Here is a 19,114-nt window from a genome sequence, read left to right on the forward strand (position 1 = left end):
ATGCTCCAACTGCTCAGAAGTGACAATATGGTTGTGTTACTTTTTATACCCCTGGGCAAATCCCCATCATCAGTGCATCTGCTCTCCTCATTGGTCTGCCACCCAGAGGGGATGATGGGAGATTGGAATCCATTTTATGCAAGCCCAAACCTGTCACTCACTTTACTTAACATTGTCCAGTCTCTGTTGTCAATGTTTGCGTTCATCAGACTTACCTTTAACACAAAATGTAGCTTTGAATGACTTTCCTTTTGAATAAGAACAATCTTTCATATCCCCAAATGATACCACTATGTCAATTTCTGTTCTAAATGTAAAAGTACTTACTGAAATTAATGTATTGACCAAATGGAAAGTGAGGCTGTGCCTGTCACTCAAGTCTTGGGCTACCCCCATCACATCAGTAGCTTGACTGGAACAAATTATGCCATCAGAGGGACAGGGGAAGTGTTTACATATGGCTGCTAAATACTTGTGGCAGCTATGTTAGTACGTGTAAGTTTTCCTGCATTCATATACAAAGTCTGCATCATAGTCTGTACCTATACAATATTTCCCAGTCTGTATCTAATGATTTCTCATTGTCATATATTCTCTGACACAAAAAAACATGCTCACTCATAGATTATTCTTCAAAACATAAAGACTGAAATAGACAGCACTCCAATAACACATTCAGATATGTATTGGACAATACATTAGAACGGTATTAATAAAAAAGTATTTCATGCCAGTCTTTCAAACTCCAATTAATACATTGTCTTTATTTAAGTCCCCGGACTCCCTATTTTCCCTCCTGACCATCTTACATTTTTATCTTGTTAAACTTGTTGAGGATGAATGAAGTGTTTTCCCATCTGTATTTTCAGTGTGTTGATCATGACGACTGCCAGGGCTTTGAGACACTTTGACTCGGCCCTGCCAGGGGAACACAGACAACAGAAGTTGAGAAGTCACATTTCTTGAAATATTAAAATCACCCGTCCCAAATTCACATTTGTGGACAGTTATCAAATCAAATCAAAATTGTATTTGTCACATACACATGGTTAGCAGATGTTAATGCGAGTGTAGTGAAATGCTTGTGCCTCTAGTTCCGACAATGCAGTAATAACCAACAGGTAATCTAACTAACAATTCCAAAACTACTGTCTTATACACAGTGTAAGGGGATAAAGAATATGTACATAAGGATATATGAATGAGTGATGGTAGCATACAGTAGATGGTATCGAGTACAGTATATACATATGAGATGAGTATGTAGACAAAGTAAACAAAGTGGCATAGTTAAAGTGGCTAGTGATACATGTATTACATAAGGATGCAGTCGATGATGTAGAGTACAGTATATACATATGCATATGAGATGAATAATGTAGGGTAAGTAACATTATATAAGGTAGCATTGTTTAAAGTGGCTAGTGATATATTTACATCATTTCCCATCAATTCCCATTATTAAAGTGGCTGGAGTTGGGTCAGTGTCAATGACAGTGTGTTGGCAGCAGCCACTCAATGTTAGTGGTGGCTGTTTAACAGTCTGATGGCCTTGAGATAGAAGCTGTTTTTCAGTCTCTCGGTCCCAGCTTTGATGCACCTGTACTGACCTTGCCTTCTGGATGATAGCGGGGTGAACAGGCAGTGGTTCGGGTGGTTGATGTCCTTGATGATCTTTATGGCCTTCCTGTAACATCGGGTGGTGTAGGTGTCCTGGAGGGCAGGTAGTTTGCCCCCGGTGATGCGTTGTGCAGACCTCACTACCCTCTGGAGAGCCTTACGGTTGAGGGCGGAGCAGTACCAGGCGGTGATACAGCCCGCCAGGATGCTCTCGATTGTGCATCTGTAGAAGTTTGTGAGTGCTTTTGGTGACAAGCCAAATTTCTTCAGCCTCCTGAGGTTGAAGAGGCGCTGCTGCGCCTTCTTCACGACGCTGTCAGTGTGAGTGGACCAATTCAGTTTGTCTGTGATGTGTATGCCGAGGAACTTAAAACTTGCTACCCTCTCCACTACTGAATTGGATAGGGGGGTGTTCCCTCTGCTGTTTCCTGAAGTCCACAATCATCTCCTTAGTTTTGTTGACGTTGAGTGTGAGGTTATTTTCCTGACACCACACTCCGAGGGCCCTCACCTCCTCCCTGTAGGCCGTCTCGTTGTTGTTGGTAATCAAGCCTACCACTGTTGTGTCGTCCGCAAACTTGATGATTGAGTTGGAGGCGTGCGTGGCCACGCAGTCGTGGGTGAACAGGGAGTACAGGAGAGGGCTCAGAACGCACCCTTGTGGGGCCCCCGTGTTGAGGATCAGCGGGGAGGAGATGTTGTTGCCTACCCTCACCACCTGGGGGCGGCCGTCAGGAAGTCCAGTACCCAGTTGCACAGGGCGGGATCGAGGGTCTCGAGGGTCTCGAGCTTGATGACGAGCTTGGAGGGTACTATGGTGTTGAATGCCGAGCTGTAGTCGATGAACAGCATTCTCACATAGGTATTCCTCTTGTCCAGGTGGGTTAGGGCAGTGTGCAGTGTGGTTGAGATTGCATCGTCTGTGGACCTATTTGGGCGGTAAGCAAATTGGAGTGGGTCTAGGGTGTCAGGTAGGGTGGAGGTGATATGGTCCTTGACTAGTCTCTCAAAGCACTTCATGATGACGGAAGTGAGTGCTACGGGGCGGTAGTCGTTTAGCTCAGTTACCTTAGCTTTCTTGGGAACAGGAACAATGGTGGCCCTCTTGAAGCATGTGGGAACAGCAGACTGGTATAGGGATTGATTGAATATGTCCGTAAACACACCGGCCAGCTGGTCTGCGCATGCTCTGAGGGCGCGGCTGGGGATGCCGTCTGGGCCTGCAGCCTTGCGAGGGTTAACACGTTTAAATGTCTTACTCACCTCGGCTGCAGTGAAGGAGAGACCGCATGTTTTCGTTGCAGGCAGTTATGTACTCAGGTTAAAGAAAAAATGAACTTTTCTTATTTCAAACACGTAGAGGATTTTAAAAATGTAATGGTTTACCTGCAACTACCATTGACTACCACTTTTGTAGAACACCAGACTTCACCTTTCATTCTTAGCAACACACACATACTTCCCAGAATCTGGCACAACAACACTCCTTTTTAGCAGAACGTGAGTGTTACTTTGCCTTTAAATCGGACATTGTAGGGTAATAAAGTTATTTTCATCTGTTCAAGAAAAACCCTCTTTGGATTCGCTGTAGGTAGGCTAAATACACCCCGCAAACATGTAGGGACAGTTTCCCAGACACCGACTAAGCGTAGTCCTGGACTTGTGTGCTTATGTGTCTTACAACTCAAATATGATCAGGTCCAACAGGAATATGAGCAATGACTTTTATGTGTAATGTCGACTTCTGTTTTGAAACATGCCTGTATGTCCTGACCTTTTTTTGTGTGGAAAATTGTGTTACTTGGTATTCACATAACGTTCTTTAAAACTGTCATGTAAAGTTCAATAATGTAATTTTACAAGCCTGTTCTTCTGTTTTTAAATTGTCCGATGTATGTATGTTGTACGTTTGTGTATAATGTTTTCAAGTTTAATTGTTCACCTGCCCGCCTTCGCCACAAGCTACAACCACACTATCTTTTATCTTTTAACCACATGACACGGGGAGCAGGCTTTCCGAGATGACACACTCCAGGAAGAGATCTCTTCCCACCAGGATACCCTTATGTTCTGGCTTTGACAAGAACTGATGAGTAGATCCACAGGCTGGGAATACCAGCTTACACTATGTACTGTATATATGACATGGTTAGGCTGGGGAGACCAGGTTTAACTATTTACCGTATGTATGGCATTGTTAGGCTGGGGAGACCAGGTTTAACTATTTACTGTATATATGACATTGTTAGGCTGGGGAGACCAGGTTTAACTATTTACTGTATGTATGACATTGTTTGATTAGGTCAAGTAGGTCCAGCAGGATATATTCTTCAAATTAGATGAGCTTGTGCTTTGTTCAAGGTGAAGGTAAGTCAATCAGTAGACACAAATGTTTACCAAAATAAAGTCTAAATAAAGTCAAAATTGTCTAATTACCGTCAATGTCTGCTGAGTAACTGCAGGAATTAAATGGGGTGTTTGCATGTCAAATACTAGTGATTTTTATCAAGAATAGCCACATTGACTCCTCTATCTGTTGCAAATAAATGTTCAGGCAGGCCAATCTCAAGCTATTATCTCAGCCCTCTACCACAGGACTGGAGCCAGCCTTATCATCTCCGGAGTGAAGTAGTAGTTAGTGGAGTGGGGAGATGGAGAGAGAGGTACATGGAAGTGAAGAGGTGTAACCTGAGAAAAGGGAACCACAGCTCGACCTGAGAGATTTTGTTACCCCACAACATACAGTACAACAGCAGAACAGACAACCTTAAAGGCACAGTCTGAGATTTCCAGTTATTAGTATATTTTTTTCAACTGTCTTACCTAATAACTAAAACATTTAATTTATTTTTGTTTTGTAAAACAAATCGTGAACTAATGAGGCAAAGCTACAAATCAAGTAATGTCATGCGAGGTATTCCTTCAACACTACAGATATACTGTATCTTTGAAACCAAGTGCTATTTGTATGTCAAAATGCCATGTGATCATTTTCGTTGCTTATTTAATTGTGTTATAGGTGAGAGTAGTTTCATGTGGTTATATGATTTTAGTGTGGGCTCCTGAGTGGTGCAGTGGTCTAAGGCACTGCATCTCAGTGCAAGAGGTGTCACTACAGTCCCTGGTTTGAATCCAGGCTGTATCACATCCGGCTGTGATTGGAAGTCCCATAGGGCGGCGCACAAGTAACTCAGCTTCGTGCATTTTAGCCGGGGTAGGCTGTCATTGTCAATAAGAATTTGTTCTTAACTGACTTTCCTAGGTAGACTGTTTCCCAATCATAATGCAGACTAGTAAAATGCAAGAACTCAACACCTCAGGTCTCTTCCTACAGATCTTTCAATCTGAAATGTTTGATAAATGTGCATTCAATTGTAGCTCGAACCATAAAACAGCTATGACAATGTAGTGGCAGAGAAAGCACAAACAATACATACAACTTTTAGATATCAGAAGCATTACTTTATTTGAAAGACATTGATATTTAAGGGGACTTGGCTAACACAATTTACCATCATATCTCAAAGATTGAGACTTTTATAGGAAGGGCATACAGTGTGTTCGGAAAGTATTCAGACCCTTTCCCATATTTGTTACGTTACAGTGTTATTCTGAAAAAGATTTAAAACATTTTTTCCCTCGTCAATCTACACACAATACCCCATAATGACAAGGGGAAAACAGGTTTTTAGACATTTTTGCACATTTATACAAAATTTAAAAACAGAAATACCTTATTTACATAAGTATTCAAACCCTTTGCTATGAGACTCAAAATTTAGCTCTGGTGCATCCAGTTTCCATTGATCATCCTTGAGATGTTTCTCCAACTTGATTGGAGTCCACCTGTGGAAAATTAAATTGATTGGACATAATCTGGAAAGGCTCACACCTGACTACATAAGGTCCAACAGTTGACAGTGAATGTCAGAGCAAAAACCAAGCTATGAGGTTGAAGGAATTGTCCGTAGAGCTCTGAGACAGGTTTAGTTTGAGGCACAGATTTGGGGAAGGGTACCAAAACATTTCTGCAGCATTGAACACAGTGGCCTCAATTATTCTGAAATGGAAGAAGTTTGGTGCAGCACTGCACCAATCAGGCCTTTATGGTAGAGTGGACAGACAGAAGCCAGTCTTCATTAAAAGGCACATGACAGCCCGCTTGGAGTTTGCCAAAAGGCACCTAAAGGACTGTCAGACCATGAGAAATAAGATTCTCTGGTCTGATGAAACCAAGATTGAACTCTTCGGCCTGCATGCCAAGCATCACGTCTGGAGGGAACCTGGCACCATCCCTACGTTGAAGAATGGTCATGGCAGCATTGTTCTGTAGGGGTGTTTTTCAGCTGCAAGGACTGGGGCAAAGGTCCACCATCCAATAGGACAACGACCCTAAGCACACAGACAAGACAACGCAAGAGTGGCTTCAGAACAAGTGGCTGAATGTCCTTAAGTGGCCCAGCCATAACCCAGACTTGAACCCGATCGAACATCTCTGGAGAGACCTGAATATAGATGTGCAGCGACGCTCCCCATCCAACCTGACAGAGCATGAGAGGATCTGCAGAGAAGAATTGGAGAAACTCCCCAAATACAGATGTGCCAAGCTTGTAGCGTCATACCCAAGAAGACTCCAGGCTGTGATCACTGCCAAAGGTACTTCATCAAAGTACTGAACAAAGGGTCTGAATACATATGTATATGTGATAATTCCGTTGTAAAAAAATTTGGGGGGTGCAAAAATGTCTAAAAACCTGTTTTTGCTTTGTCAATGTGGGGTATTGTGTGTACAATGATGATGAAAACAACTAAATGTGAAATAAAGTCAAGAGGTCTTAATAGTTCCCAGAATGCACTGTAATACAGTATTGAAACTGAAGAAATTGCTAAATTACTGTTTTTAGCATTTATTAATAAATATACCTTATTCTCTCATTAATTGTAGGACATTTGGTCAGAGGCACAGAATCAAATGCGCTAACTTAGATAAAAAGCAGATAAAATATAAGTATAATATTAAGCATATTTTGACTGAAGTTGAGATATAATTTGGTTTTATGCACAAATTAAACAATTGTCTAAACTACAAATAAATTAAACTCACATTCATACACACAGTTGGTGTTTTGGGTGTAGTATGTAATAGTTATTGGGATCAGGTTCAGAATTGACACCTCAAGCAGCCTTACAGATTTCACAGTTAAAATTAAGGTTATCCAGTGTACTACTGTGCAACATCAATACTACTTTCCATTACAGTGAGAGTGGAAAAGGGTCTGGCAGTGAAAAGCTTGATATAATATTTTGTATTACTTCATAACAGCAATGAGTATAGGAGGTACAGGAGAAAACACAGAGTACCAAAACAAGTGTGCCAGTCCAGCTTGAGAAGAGCGTAGTCGGGTTCGGGACAGCTGTTGTTACGTGCTTTCACCTGAAGAGCGGCACTAGAGGACAGGGTGCCGCTTGGGTTGACGGCCCGGCACGCATAGAGGCCTGCATCGGTCTCAGTGACCTTCTGTACGAACAATGCATGTTTGCCTTTTTTTTGTGACAGCTCTATGTGCTCATCATTGGTCAGTTTCTCTCCATTCTTGAACCTGAAGCAAGAAGTGAATTATAACACAAAACACAATCACAACACAAGAAAGACACAAATCACATTCCTATTTATCAGAGGGTGAGCTGAAACACAATCAATCCAAGCAATTAGATTATTCAATGTTCTATTAAAGTGACTAATGATCGAACTTGTGTTATATAAAAGTTATGTTATTAAAAAGTAAGAAAAAAACAAATGTAAGATTAGTAAAAAAAACTCACAAATTATTTGAGTAAAATTAAATGGAATAAATGTTTTCCACCAAAAATGACTTGAGTTTCAGATGTAACACTATTCATGCAGTATATAAATCGATCTTATCATTTCTCAATGTGTCTTCTCCTCTCCACCTGAACGATCCTTTTGGAATTGATTTATAGAATACTCCAAACACATTGGTGTACAGTTTGCTTGTAGAATAAGCAGTGACCGTTTATGCTAATAATTTGTCATGTTAATGAAGAATAAAAAGAATAGAAATATTTGATTAAAATGATGAAATTCTACTATTTATCACTTGCACCAAATACTCTGTCTCCAAAATGGCACCCTATTCCATATCCAGTGCCTTGCGAAAGTATTCGGCCCCCTTGAACTTTGCGACCTTTTGCCACATTTCAGGCTTCAAACATAAAGATATAAAACTGTATTTTTTTGTGAAGAATCAACAACAAGTGGGACACAATCATGAAGTGGAACGACATTTATTGGATATTTCAAACTTTTTTAACAAATCAAAAACGTAAAAATTGGGCGTGCAAAATTATTTAGCCCCCTTAAGTTAATACTTTGTAGCGCCACCTTTTGCTGCGATTACAGCTGTAAGTCGCTTGGGGTATGTCTCTATCAGTTTTCCACATCGAGAGGCTGAATTTTTTCCCCATTCCTCCTTGCAAAACAGCTCGAGCTCAGTGAGGTTGGATGGAGAGCATTTGTGAACAGCAGTTTTCAGTTCTTTCCACAGATTCTCGATTGGATTCAGTTCTGGACTTTGACTTGGACATTCTAACACCTGGATATGTCTTGTTGGAAGACAAATCTCCGTCCCAGTCTCAGGTCTTTTGCAGACTCCATCAGGTTTTCTTCCAGAATGGTCCTGTATTTGGCTCCATCCATCTTCCCATCAATTTTAACCATCTTCCCTGTCCCTGCTGAAGAAAAGCAGGCCCAAACCATGATGCTGCCACCACCATGTTTGACAGTGGGGATGGTGTGTTCAGGGTGATGAGCTGTGTTGCTTTTACGCCAAACTTAACGTTTTACATTGTTGCCAAAAAGTTCAATTTTGGTTTCATCTGACCAGAGCACCTTCTTCCACATGTTTGGTGTGTCTACCAGGTGGCTTGTGGCAAACTTTAAATGACACTTTTTATGGATATCTTTAAGAAATGGCTTTCTTCTTGCCACTCTTCCATAAAGGCCAGATTTGTGCAATATACGACTGTTTGTTGTCCTATGGACAGAGTCTCCCACCTCAGCTGTAGATCTCTGCAGTTCATCCAGAGTGATCATGGGCCTCTTGGCTGCATCTCTGATCAGTCTTCTGCTTGTATGAGCTGAAAGTTTAGAGGGACGGCCAGGTCTTGGTAGATTTGCAGTGGTCTGATACTCCTTCCATTTCAATATTATTGCTTGCACAGTGCTCCTTTAAAGCTTGGGAAATCTTTTTGTATCCAAATCCGGCTTTAAACTTCTTCACAACAGTATCTCGGACCTGCCTGGTGTGTTCCTTGTTCTTCATGATGCGCTTTTAACGGACCTCTGAGACTATCACAGTGCAGGTGCATTTATACGGAGACTTGATTACACACAGGTGGATTGTATTTATCATCATTAGTCATTTAGGTCAACATTGGATCATTCAGAGATCCTCACTGAACTTCTGGAGAGAGTTTGCTGCACTGAAAGTAAAGGGGCTGAATAATTTTGCACGCCCAATTTTTCAGTTTTTGATTTGTTAAAAAAGTTTGAAATATCCAATAAATGTCGTTCCACTTCATGATTGTGTCCCACTTGTTGTTGATTCTTCACAAAAAATACAGTTTTATATCTTAATGTTTGAAGCCTGAAATGTGGCAAAAGGTTGCAAAGTTCAAGGGGGCCGAATACTTTCGCAAGGCACTGTATAGTCCACTACTTTTGAACAGGGCACTTTATAGTAATGCACTTTATAGTGAATAGAATACCATTTCAAACACAGCCACTATGCTACTATTAGATAAATATTGGTCTATTACTACAACTAATGCCTATGAGCTACCCACCATGTTAAAGTAGGCTCTGGAAATCCAGTGACCTCCACTTCCAGGGTCACAGGCGATCCCTCCATAACTGTGGGACTAGACAGTAGTTTGGAGAAGTGAGGAGGGCCCTGGCCTGCTAGGGTGCTCCCCACGGACCGGCTGGTACCAGGCAGCCTGATCTCTTCTTTGATGGCTGTTGGATTGCACAGGTCTGGGTCTTGGCCCGGGTCTGTGGGTGTGACTGCTGTGGTGGTTAATGGGGAGGGGGTAGCATGCGTGTTAAGAGAACGAGTGGTGGCAGCAGTGGGGAATGCAGAGGGCACGGCAGCTCCTCGGACCATCACGCTGCTTGGGTCATGCACACACTCCTGCATCTCTGTGACAGAGCTCTCATGCACGGAATACACGGTCTGGTGGCACTCGTTTAGGCCTAGGGGGCCGACTGCTGGGAGATTAGGGAGGTTGGGGATTCCCTTGTTTTTCAGAATACTGGAGAGTGTGTTTGAGACCAGGATCGGTGCTGGGACAGTCAGGGTGCTCTGGACGAAAGAAGAGGACTCCTCTCTGAACTTGGTGTTGAGGCCGAATGTAGGAGAGTGGCAGCTTTCAGTCTGCTCTCTGATCCTCTGTTGGCTCTGGCTGTTGTTGTTTTCATTATTACGTGTGGAGCGTAACTGGTGGCTGTACTGGTTGATGTGAATGGTGTGGGACTGGGAGCTGAGACAGAAACCATCCAGGTCCAGGTCATTCTCAGATAGGACGATGTTGGACTCTGGGGTCTCGGAGAGCGGGGGCAGGGAAATGTCGTCGGGGGAAGTGCACTCATATTCGTCATTGGACAGGGACTCTTCTGTCATGAGGTTATGCCGCTGAAGGTTCCCCTCTGTCAGACCACCTGCGGGAGGCAGCAGGGGTGATACATCTTGGGAGAAAGCCTCGCCCTGCAAGGATTGGAAAAAAATAAAGAAATACACAATAATAGCATGTATTGTCTTCACTATATGTTTTACCTCTGGGTGATGTCATTCGGAAACAATGTTAACTTTCACTTATATGCAAACAATACACAGCTGTACATTTCGGTGAAACATGGTGAAGCCCCAAAATTGCCCTGCCTGGAAGCCTGTGTTTCAAACATAAGGAAGTGGATGGCGGCAAATGTTTTACTTTTAAACTCGGGAAAAACAGAGATGCTAGTTCTAGGTCCCAAGATCTGACAATGAATCTTGATGGTTGTACAGTCGTCTCAGATAAAACTGTAAAGGACCTTGGCATTACTTTGGACCCTGATCTGTCTTTTGACAAACCTATCAAGACAGCTTTTTTCCATCGCCGTAACATTCCGGCTACCCAGATAAAGCACTAAATAAACTTCAGCTAGTGATAAACACAGCTGCTACAATCTTGACTAGAACCAACATTTTTTATCATATTACTCCAGTTCTAGCCTCTATATATTGGTTTCCTGTTATGGCTAGGGCTATTTCAAGGTTTTACTGCTAACCTACAAAGCATTACATGGGCTTGCTCCTATCCATCTTTCCGATTTGGTCCTGCCATACATGCCTACATGTACACTACTGTCACAAGATGCAGGGCCCCATACCGTCCCTAGAATTTCTAAGCAAACAGCTAGAGGCAGGGCTTTCTCCTATAGAGCTACATTTTTATGGAATGGTCTACCTATCCATGTGAGACCCAGACTCGGTCTCAACCTTTAAGTCTTTATTGAAGACTCATCTCTTCAGTAAGTCCTATGATTGAGTGTAGTCTGGGCCAGGGGTGCGAAGGTGAACGGAAAGGCACTGGAGCGGCGAACCACCTTTGCTGTGTCTGCCTGGCCGGTTCCCCTCTCTCCACTGGGATTCTCTGCCTCGAACTCTATTACGGGGGCTGAGTCACTGTCTTACTGGTGCTCTTCCATGCCATCCCTAGGAGGGGTGCGTCACTTGAGTGGGTTGAGTCACTGACATGATCTTCCTGTCCGGGTTGGCGCCCCCCTCAGGTTCGTGCCATGGGGGAGATCTTCGTGGGCTATACTTGGCCTTGTCTCAGGCTAGTAATTTGGTGGTTGAAGATATCGCTCTAGTGGTGTGGGGGCTGTGCTTCGGCAACGTGGGTGAGTTATATCCTGCATGGTTGGCCCTGTCCGGGGGTATTGACGGACGGGGCCACAGTGTCTCCCGTCTCCTCCTGTCTCAGCATCCAGTAATTATGCTGCAATAGTTTGTGTCAGGGGGATAGGGTCCGTCTGTTATATCTGGAGTATTTATCCTGCCTTATCCAATGTCCTGTGTGAATTTAAGTATGCTCCCTCTAATTCTCTCTCTCTCTTTCTCTTCTCTCAGAGGACCTGAGCCCTAGGACCATGCCTCAGGACTACCTGGCCTGATGACTCCTTGCTGTCCACCTGGTCGTGCTGCTGCTCCAGTTTCAACTGTTCTGCCTGTGGCTATGGAACCCTGACCTGTTCACAAACCTGATGTGCTACCTTGTCCCAGACCTGCTGTTTTCAACTCTCTTTCTCTCTCGCTACAGCACCTGCTGTCTTTAACTCTGAATGATCGGCTATGAAAATCCAACTGACATTTACTCCTGATGTGCTGACCTGTTGCACCCTCTACAACTACTGTGATTATTATTATTTGACCCTGCTGGTCATCTATGAACGTTTGAACATCTTGGCCATGTTCTGTTATAATCTCCAGCCAGAAGAGGACTGGCCACCCATCAGAGCCTGGTTCCTCTCTAGGTTTCTTCCTTGGTTCCTGCCTTTCTAGGGAGTTTTTCCGAGCCACCCTGCTTCTACACCTGCATTGCTTGCTGTTTGGGGTTTTAGGCTGGGTTTCTGTATAGCAATTTGTGACATCGGCTGATGAAAAAGGGCTTTTTAATACATTTGATTGATTGAAATTTGATCTATAGTCACATGCACATCCCTTATTCATATGATTTTGGGCCAGAAAAAAAGTATGATAATAAGCTATGATAATTAGAAAGCCAATAGTCTTACTGAGGACTTACTGTAAGAAGACCAATCTGATCAGTATTAGAAGTATGAAACCCAGGGAAGTTCCTCTGAGCAGGGCCCTGTCTCTCCTTCTTCTGGAACTCTCTCTGTATATCAGAGAAGCTGGGAGCTGAAGTGAAGGCTGGGGGAGGAGGAAGAGTAGGAGAGGTGACCAGAGACTTGATCCCTGCCTGTTGGAGCACATGGACTTTCCTGTCCCTCTCCAGTGGTGAACAGGACAGGTTGAAGGTGTGTGTGCAGCAGAAAGAGGTGCTCAGCTGCTCTTTACTCTCCTGTGTTGACCTGCTGGTGATCGTCTCCACTCTGCTCATCTCTGAGTACGCCTTCTGTGTGTGATACCTATAATAATAATTATAATAATACATATAGCCCTTTTCATCAAACCAAAGTCTCTTTACAATTGCAAAAATATCTATATAATGAAATATCAACAAAACAGAAAAAGGGAGTAAGGGGAGAGTGTGTGTGTTGTATGTGTGATCGCAAAGTTACTCGACCAGCCCTTTTAGGCTTTTTTCTGCTCATACTCTTGTTTTCTTACTGTTACAAACTGTCTTTATATTTGTGCAAGTAAACTAAACAAAACTACGTGTGGATCGTGGCGGAGATGCACGGTTGCAGGTACCTGCTCTCTGATAACACTTTGTTGTGATGTTCTGGGTGGCATTTGTCTGGAAGGTCCTGGCTCCTTGTTTTGCAGATATGAGGTTTCTTGCTTCTTGTATTTTCTAATGTTTTGATGGGTACCTCTTTCCCGTTCCCTCTCATGGTTAGTTCAGGAGTGTGTCCAGTTTCTTTCAGCTCAGACTGAATAAATGCAGGGAACCCACATTTCATTTAACATACTATGAGTAAGCAATTATGGTAATGAAACTATTGTTTGTTAGTTTTTTACAGTTTACAGGTGGCGTCAGAAGTGGGATTCAAACCCACTGAAGCAGACAAAGTAGTGTCCTGTTTCCATCTCAATAAACTTACAACATCAAGAGACTCCTGGGGGTACATCTCAGCTTTCTCTGTTTCTTGGTTTGATTTTTGTTCTTGTTTGTTTTCCTCTTGTATGACATTATGCATTTTTTTTATTTCAGGCTCCTCCTTCACAGCCTCATTCTGAAATCAGAGGAAAGTCACATATTTTTAGGTCCTTTTCTATTAAAATTACTGAAGAAAATTACTAGGCCCCTCCAACAAATTCATCGTACCTGTAGTTTAGCCTCCAAATCCATTAATCCATTACAAAGTTCCTTTATCGATTCCACTATCTCATTGTGTTTGGTGAGAGTTTTCTCCATATACTTCTTTCCCTCCTCAGCACCTGTACATTAAAGACAATTCATACAGTCCTCAATGCCAGTGTCATGGGCGTAACTTCCACTAAGGACAGGGGGACATAACCCCCCTACATTTTGAAACAACATTTTTGTTAAGCTATATGTACAGTAAGCTACATAAGCATCCATTTCCTTACCCCTCCCAAAAAAAGATGACCCAGACCCGGAAAATTGTTTCTAAAATCTAGATGGTGGTTTGTTGTGTGTGATCTGTCCCCTTACCATGCAGATGGACAGCCAGTTCTGTGATTTGGCTAATCCTCTCCTCTTGCTGGGGCACAGTGGGCCAAACAAACTTCTCAAACTGCTTGTAAAGAATAGACACTGCTTCCCTGGTCTTACACTGGGAAGAGTACTTCCCTACTCTCACAATTGTAGCACTTGCTTCATCACACCAGAACTGATACTGAAATTCAAAAGCAGAAGAATTGTGAGACATTTGCACCAGAGATAAGGGGAGAAAATGCGTGTTTGATGCACTTCATTCAGAAAAATCATAACAATCATAACACAAAATATAAAACATCCAATTCCCTTAAATTTGTGAGGATTTTTGACAATATGTTAAGTTCCATAATTGACAAGTATAGGGTCAATGATGTATCTTCTTAAGTGTTGTCCAACCATGCACCTCCTCCATAGCTTGCTGCAGCTTCACGCTCATGTCCAGGTTCCCTCTGTACTCCTCCACAGTCTTGTCAAAGTCCCCCAGCTGTCTCTGTAGCTCATTGACAGCATCCTCTATCTCCCTGGGACTACTGCCTTTCAGATGCTTCTCTGTGCTGGATGTCACTTTCACTGTGAAAGCCTGCATTCTCTTCTTCAATACCTGGTTGAAGAGAGAAAGAAATTAATAAAGAATGAACAAAGAAAGAGGCTAAATAAATATGCATGTTCACCATTGAACAGCAGGGAAAGAGGGAAATGTGTCTCACCTGTAACTTTTCATTATAAATCTCTATCTGCTGGATTTGGTTTTTAACTGCTTTGAGGTTCCTTGACTTGTCGTTTCTCTTCATATAATTGAACTTCAAGTTGTTGAATTTCTTCTTGAGATCCTTGAATGACTCTCTCAGCTGAAATATAAAATATATATATATATTAATAACAAAGGCTTTCAATCAGAATACAAAACATTTAAATCAGTTAAGACCTAAAATCCAATATCATCATCCCGTGTTTCTTATCTGTGTTGGTAGCTAAATCATTTGTATTTCACTCCCCTTGAAACGGTTACAGAACATTGAACATGTACCATCTAACAGCACTACCAGAGAGATGGTTGAGAGGAGGGGGGCTGGGTATCATATCCCAGGAAAACAGAACAGTGCATCAGAGCAGGGTTGGATTCAGATTCAGTCATTGGGGGGATTATTTTGGTGAGCTTAATGGCTAAGTCTGGGGACATGATTTATAGTGCAGGGCCATTTCTGTTCTGGTCGACAGGCATCCGCAATGGTAGAATGGCCAGCTCATGTGTCAGACCAGGACAGCTGCAGCCTCACCAACCTCCCCCTGCCCTCCACATCCCATTTTGGGAGCCTCATATAACTCTAACTATCTTACTGGCTTTTTCCCGACCTGGAATGGGTTTGGGTACATGTTGAGTTTTACTGCGCAGAGAGAGAGAGAGAGAGAGAGGCGGTAGGGGAGGAAGGTAGAGACGGAGAGACAAAGAGAAATAGAGAGAAAGAGAGAGGGGGGGGGGGGGTTTGGGGAGTCAAATCACAGCAGGGGGAAGCAAAAATCCAAAAATACAGCATGAGTTTCAAGGAAATCTTAAGGAAAGGCTGTTTGTTGTCGAACAGGACTGTACTATCTCACCTTTATTTAACCTTTATTTAACTAGGAAAGTCAGTTAAGAACAAATTCTTATTTCCAATGACGGCCTACCCTGGTCAAACCCTAACCGACAACGCTGGGCCAATCACGGCCGGTTGCGATACAGCCTGGAATCAAACCAGCTCTGTAGTGATGCCTCTAGCTCTGAGATGCAGTCCCTTAGACCACTGCGCCACTCGGGAGCTCCAAGTAGCTGGAGTTGGGCTTGCCAAAGCAATCACTGTATAGCTACTGAGCCAGCGGCTGCTGAGAACTACATGACTGACTTCTGACTCAGTGATAACTTAATAGAACCAAAGTAAATAACATTTAGGGAACTATAAAAGTAGATACAGAAGAAGAATTGTATTGGTTTGCTAAAAAGACATTAAGACCACACCATTGTGTTATTTTGATTCAACTCATAAAATAAACTATCTTCTCATTCAAAATAGTCAATCATTCTAATCAAATCGCATTTTAATAGTCACATGCTCAGAATACAGTGAAATGCTTACTTACAAGCCCCTAACCAACAATACAGTTTTAAAAAATACGGATAAGAATAAGAAATAAAAGTAACAAGTCATTAAAGAGCATCAGTAAAATAACAAAAGCGAGACTCTATACATGTGGGCACTGGTTAGTTGAGGTAATGTGTACATGTAGGTAAAGATATTAAAGTGACTATGCATAGATGATAAAAACAGAGAGTAGCAGTGGTGATTACTTTCAAAGTATTGCTTAAAGTATTTAAACAGAAGAGATTGCTGTAGTTCAGAGAAGCAGAATGGTCTGAGTCTTGATGGCAGTAGGCTTGGGGTAGCTACTGTAGAATAAGGATCTGAGAGCACGTTCTGATTTAAATGGTCTCATCCCAGCTGATGAGCAGCAGCAACTGCCCCTGCTGCTAAGATGCCATCATGTTTACTCATACATACTTATGAAAGGGTGTTGGCTAGATAACCATGGCTGCCGGTCACTGACACCAACAGCCACATGGTCTGTCTTTTTTCATGGTGACACTATGACACAGCAAAGAGAGAAAAAAGTCCTTCTCTCAATTTCTAATCACAAATATTACTACTTAACATTTAACACATAATGGCTTAATATTTACTTAAGTCATTATTAATATTAAATGCTTAGCGAGTCTTTACTATTAAGATTATATTGATTATATAATCTACTTAAAATTTAAATTTAAATTAAAAGTAATATTTTTTCAGAATTTATCTTCTCGTTGTTTATTCATGCAGATATAAATGATTGTTTATTGGTCTAAAATTACATAAAACACGATTGGGCATAATTCCATTTCAATTCAGTCAATTCATTAAGTAAACTGAAAATTCCAATGCTATTTAATAACGACAATTGAAATTGAAATTTCAGTTTACTGTACTTCCTGAATTGACTAAATTGAAATGGAATTGACACCACCCCTGAAATAAGAGTGTACACGTGCATCACTGTTTGGTGAATGTCTAGATATGTCTACTGTAGGTATGCTCAGCCAACTGTATGGTGTCCCTTGCTAAAAAGAAGTATGTCAACCTGTATCAGCTAGTTGTCAGTGTATGAAATACTGTCAGATATAATCCAAGTAATGGTCCAAGCCAGGTGATACTGTATATTCAAGACATTTTTAGGGGAGCTCTCAGCTCTCAGAAGGCAACAGTGCTCTGCTGGCCAGATATAATCACAACTTAATGGAACCTAATCATAAAGGGACAAATCTACACATTATAATTGACATCAGAGGTGTATTCATTAGTCGGATTCTGTTGCAAAACGTTCTGCAACGGAAACCGTTTACTCCAAATAGAAAGTGTTTTGCAACAAAAACAAGTTTAATTCTGTTTGCTTGGTTTGCTTACATTTGGTAGCAAAAGTAAACGGTTCCTGTTTCAAATGGAAACATTTTGCAACGGAATCCAACTAATAAATGCACCCCAGTTTACATTTTATTTATTTAACTTTAACAGCCTAACCCGACAAATTTGAGCCAATTGCGCACCTCCCAATCACAGCTGGATGTGATACAGCCTGGATTCGCACCAGGAACTGTAGTGACACCTCTTGCACTGAGATGCAGTGCCTTAGTCAGCTGCGCCACTCAGGAGCTGACAGGTAGGATTCCCCCCAAAGACCTAACTTCGCAAGTATTGGTATCTCAAGTATGTGTATTAAGAGTAGAGATATTTATGGTATGGACAACCCAGCAGTGAAAGATAGAAACCCTACAGAAAACAGAAATAGAAACAAGTTTAATTTCCGAACCATGTTAAGTACAGTTATATATTGATAAAAGCATGTTTTATGAAAGTTTCAAATTGCCATAGAGGCCCAACAAATCATGTCTCGGGCATAAAGGGTGTGTTTGAGTAAAAATAGAGTAGCATGAATAGATTTGGAACAGAACACTAATAAATCTAGATTTGTGTGTGAACTTAAGACTAGTACCAACCATACCTCTAGGCCTGCATATGGCACGCAGATAATAATTATGTCCAGGTAATCTCTAATTAATAAGGGAGACCTCCTGATCCCTTGTCTGACTGAGGGCCCTGGTATTGAGGACTCTTTTATTTGGGTTACCCTTCCACAGCTGATACGAGAGGAATTTGCCCTCCTGACTGGAGTGACATGAGACAAATGGCAGAGAGGGAGGGAGGGAGGGGAAAATGTAACTTTGAATAGAGGCCCTCTAGAGACAAAGATCACAGTCCCGGAGCTAAATTTAGACTCGGGACAGCTGTGCTATGCTATGCTGCTAGGCCAGACAATAAAAATCCCCAGCAACTACAAAAGCCTAAAGTCCCAACACAAATGAATACTTGAGCTCTTGATCTGGGGGCTGGGTTATATAAATTGGGATGAATAACCAAGACTAACAGTCTTATTGAGATAAAGCCAAAGGGTTGTTTCACCGTCTGACCTCAATGATCTCCTACTTGAAGCAGTGTGTGTGTGTGTACGCGCGTGCTAGAGAGAGGGTTTCACCTCAGTGATCTCCTCCTTGAAGCAGTGTGTGTGTGTACGCGCGTGCTAGAGAGAGGGTTTCACCTCAGTGATCTCCTCCTTGAAGCAGTGTGTGTGTGTACGCGCATGCTAGAGAGAGGGTTTCACCTCAGTGATCTCCTCCTTGAAGCAGTGTGTGTGTGTGTGTGTGTGTGTGTGTGTACGCGCGTGCTAGAGAGAGGGTTTCACCTCAGTGATCTCCTCCTTGAAGCAGTGTGTGTGTGTGTACACGCGTGCTAGAGAGAGGGTTTCACCTCAGTGATCTCCTACTTGAAGCAGTGTGTGTGTGTGTACGCGCGTGCTAGAGAGAGGGTTTCACCTCAGTGATCTCCTCCTTGAAGCAGTGTGTGTGTGTACGCGCATGCTAGAGAGAGGGTTTCACCTCAATGATCTCCTCCTTGAAGCAGTGTGTGTGTGTGTACGCGCGTGCTAGAGAGAGGGT

The 19,114-nt window shown here is 42.3% G+C and overlaps 1 protein-coding gene across 1 annotated transcript in view; it reads right to left on the minus strand.

Moving 5' to 3' along the window:
• Positions 1–6,194: 6,194 nt before the first annotated feature.
• The window catches only part of LOC124044016 (coiled-coil domain-containing protein 141-like), a 48,327-nt gene continuing 35,407 nt past the window's right edge, over positions 6,195–19,114 (minus strand). The window contains exons 18-26 of the mRNA XM_046363319.1: positions 14,763–14,903; positions 14,459–14,656; positions 14,050–14,233; positions 13,699–13,811; positions 13,475–13,606; positions 13,122–13,303; positions 12,490–12,835; positions 9,487–10,406; positions 6,195–7,220 (exon numbers count right to left, since the gene is read on the minus strand). Coding sequence (XP_046219275.1) covers positions 6,935–7,220; positions 9,487–10,406; positions 12,490–12,835; positions 13,122–13,303; positions 13,475–13,606; positions 13,699–13,811; positions 14,050–14,233; positions 14,459–14,656; positions 14,763–14,903 — 2,502 coding nt within the window. The 3' untranslated portion in view covers positions 6,195–6,934. The remainder of the gene's footprint in view (positions 7,221–9,486; positions 10,407–12,489; positions 12,836–13,121; positions 13,304–13,474; positions 13,607–13,698; positions 13,812–14,049; positions 14,234–14,458; positions 14,657–14,762; positions 14,904–19,114) is intronic.

This window comes from Oncorhynchus gorbuscha, linkage group LG09 (assembly GCF_021184085.1).
Source record: "Oncorhynchus gorbuscha isolate QuinsamMale2020 ecotype Even-year linkage group LG09, OgorEven_v1.0, whole genome shotgun sequence".
Taxonomy (NCBI): Eukaryota; Metazoa; Chordata; class Actinopteri; order Salmoniformes; family Salmonidae; genus Oncorhynchus; species Oncorhynchus gorbuscha.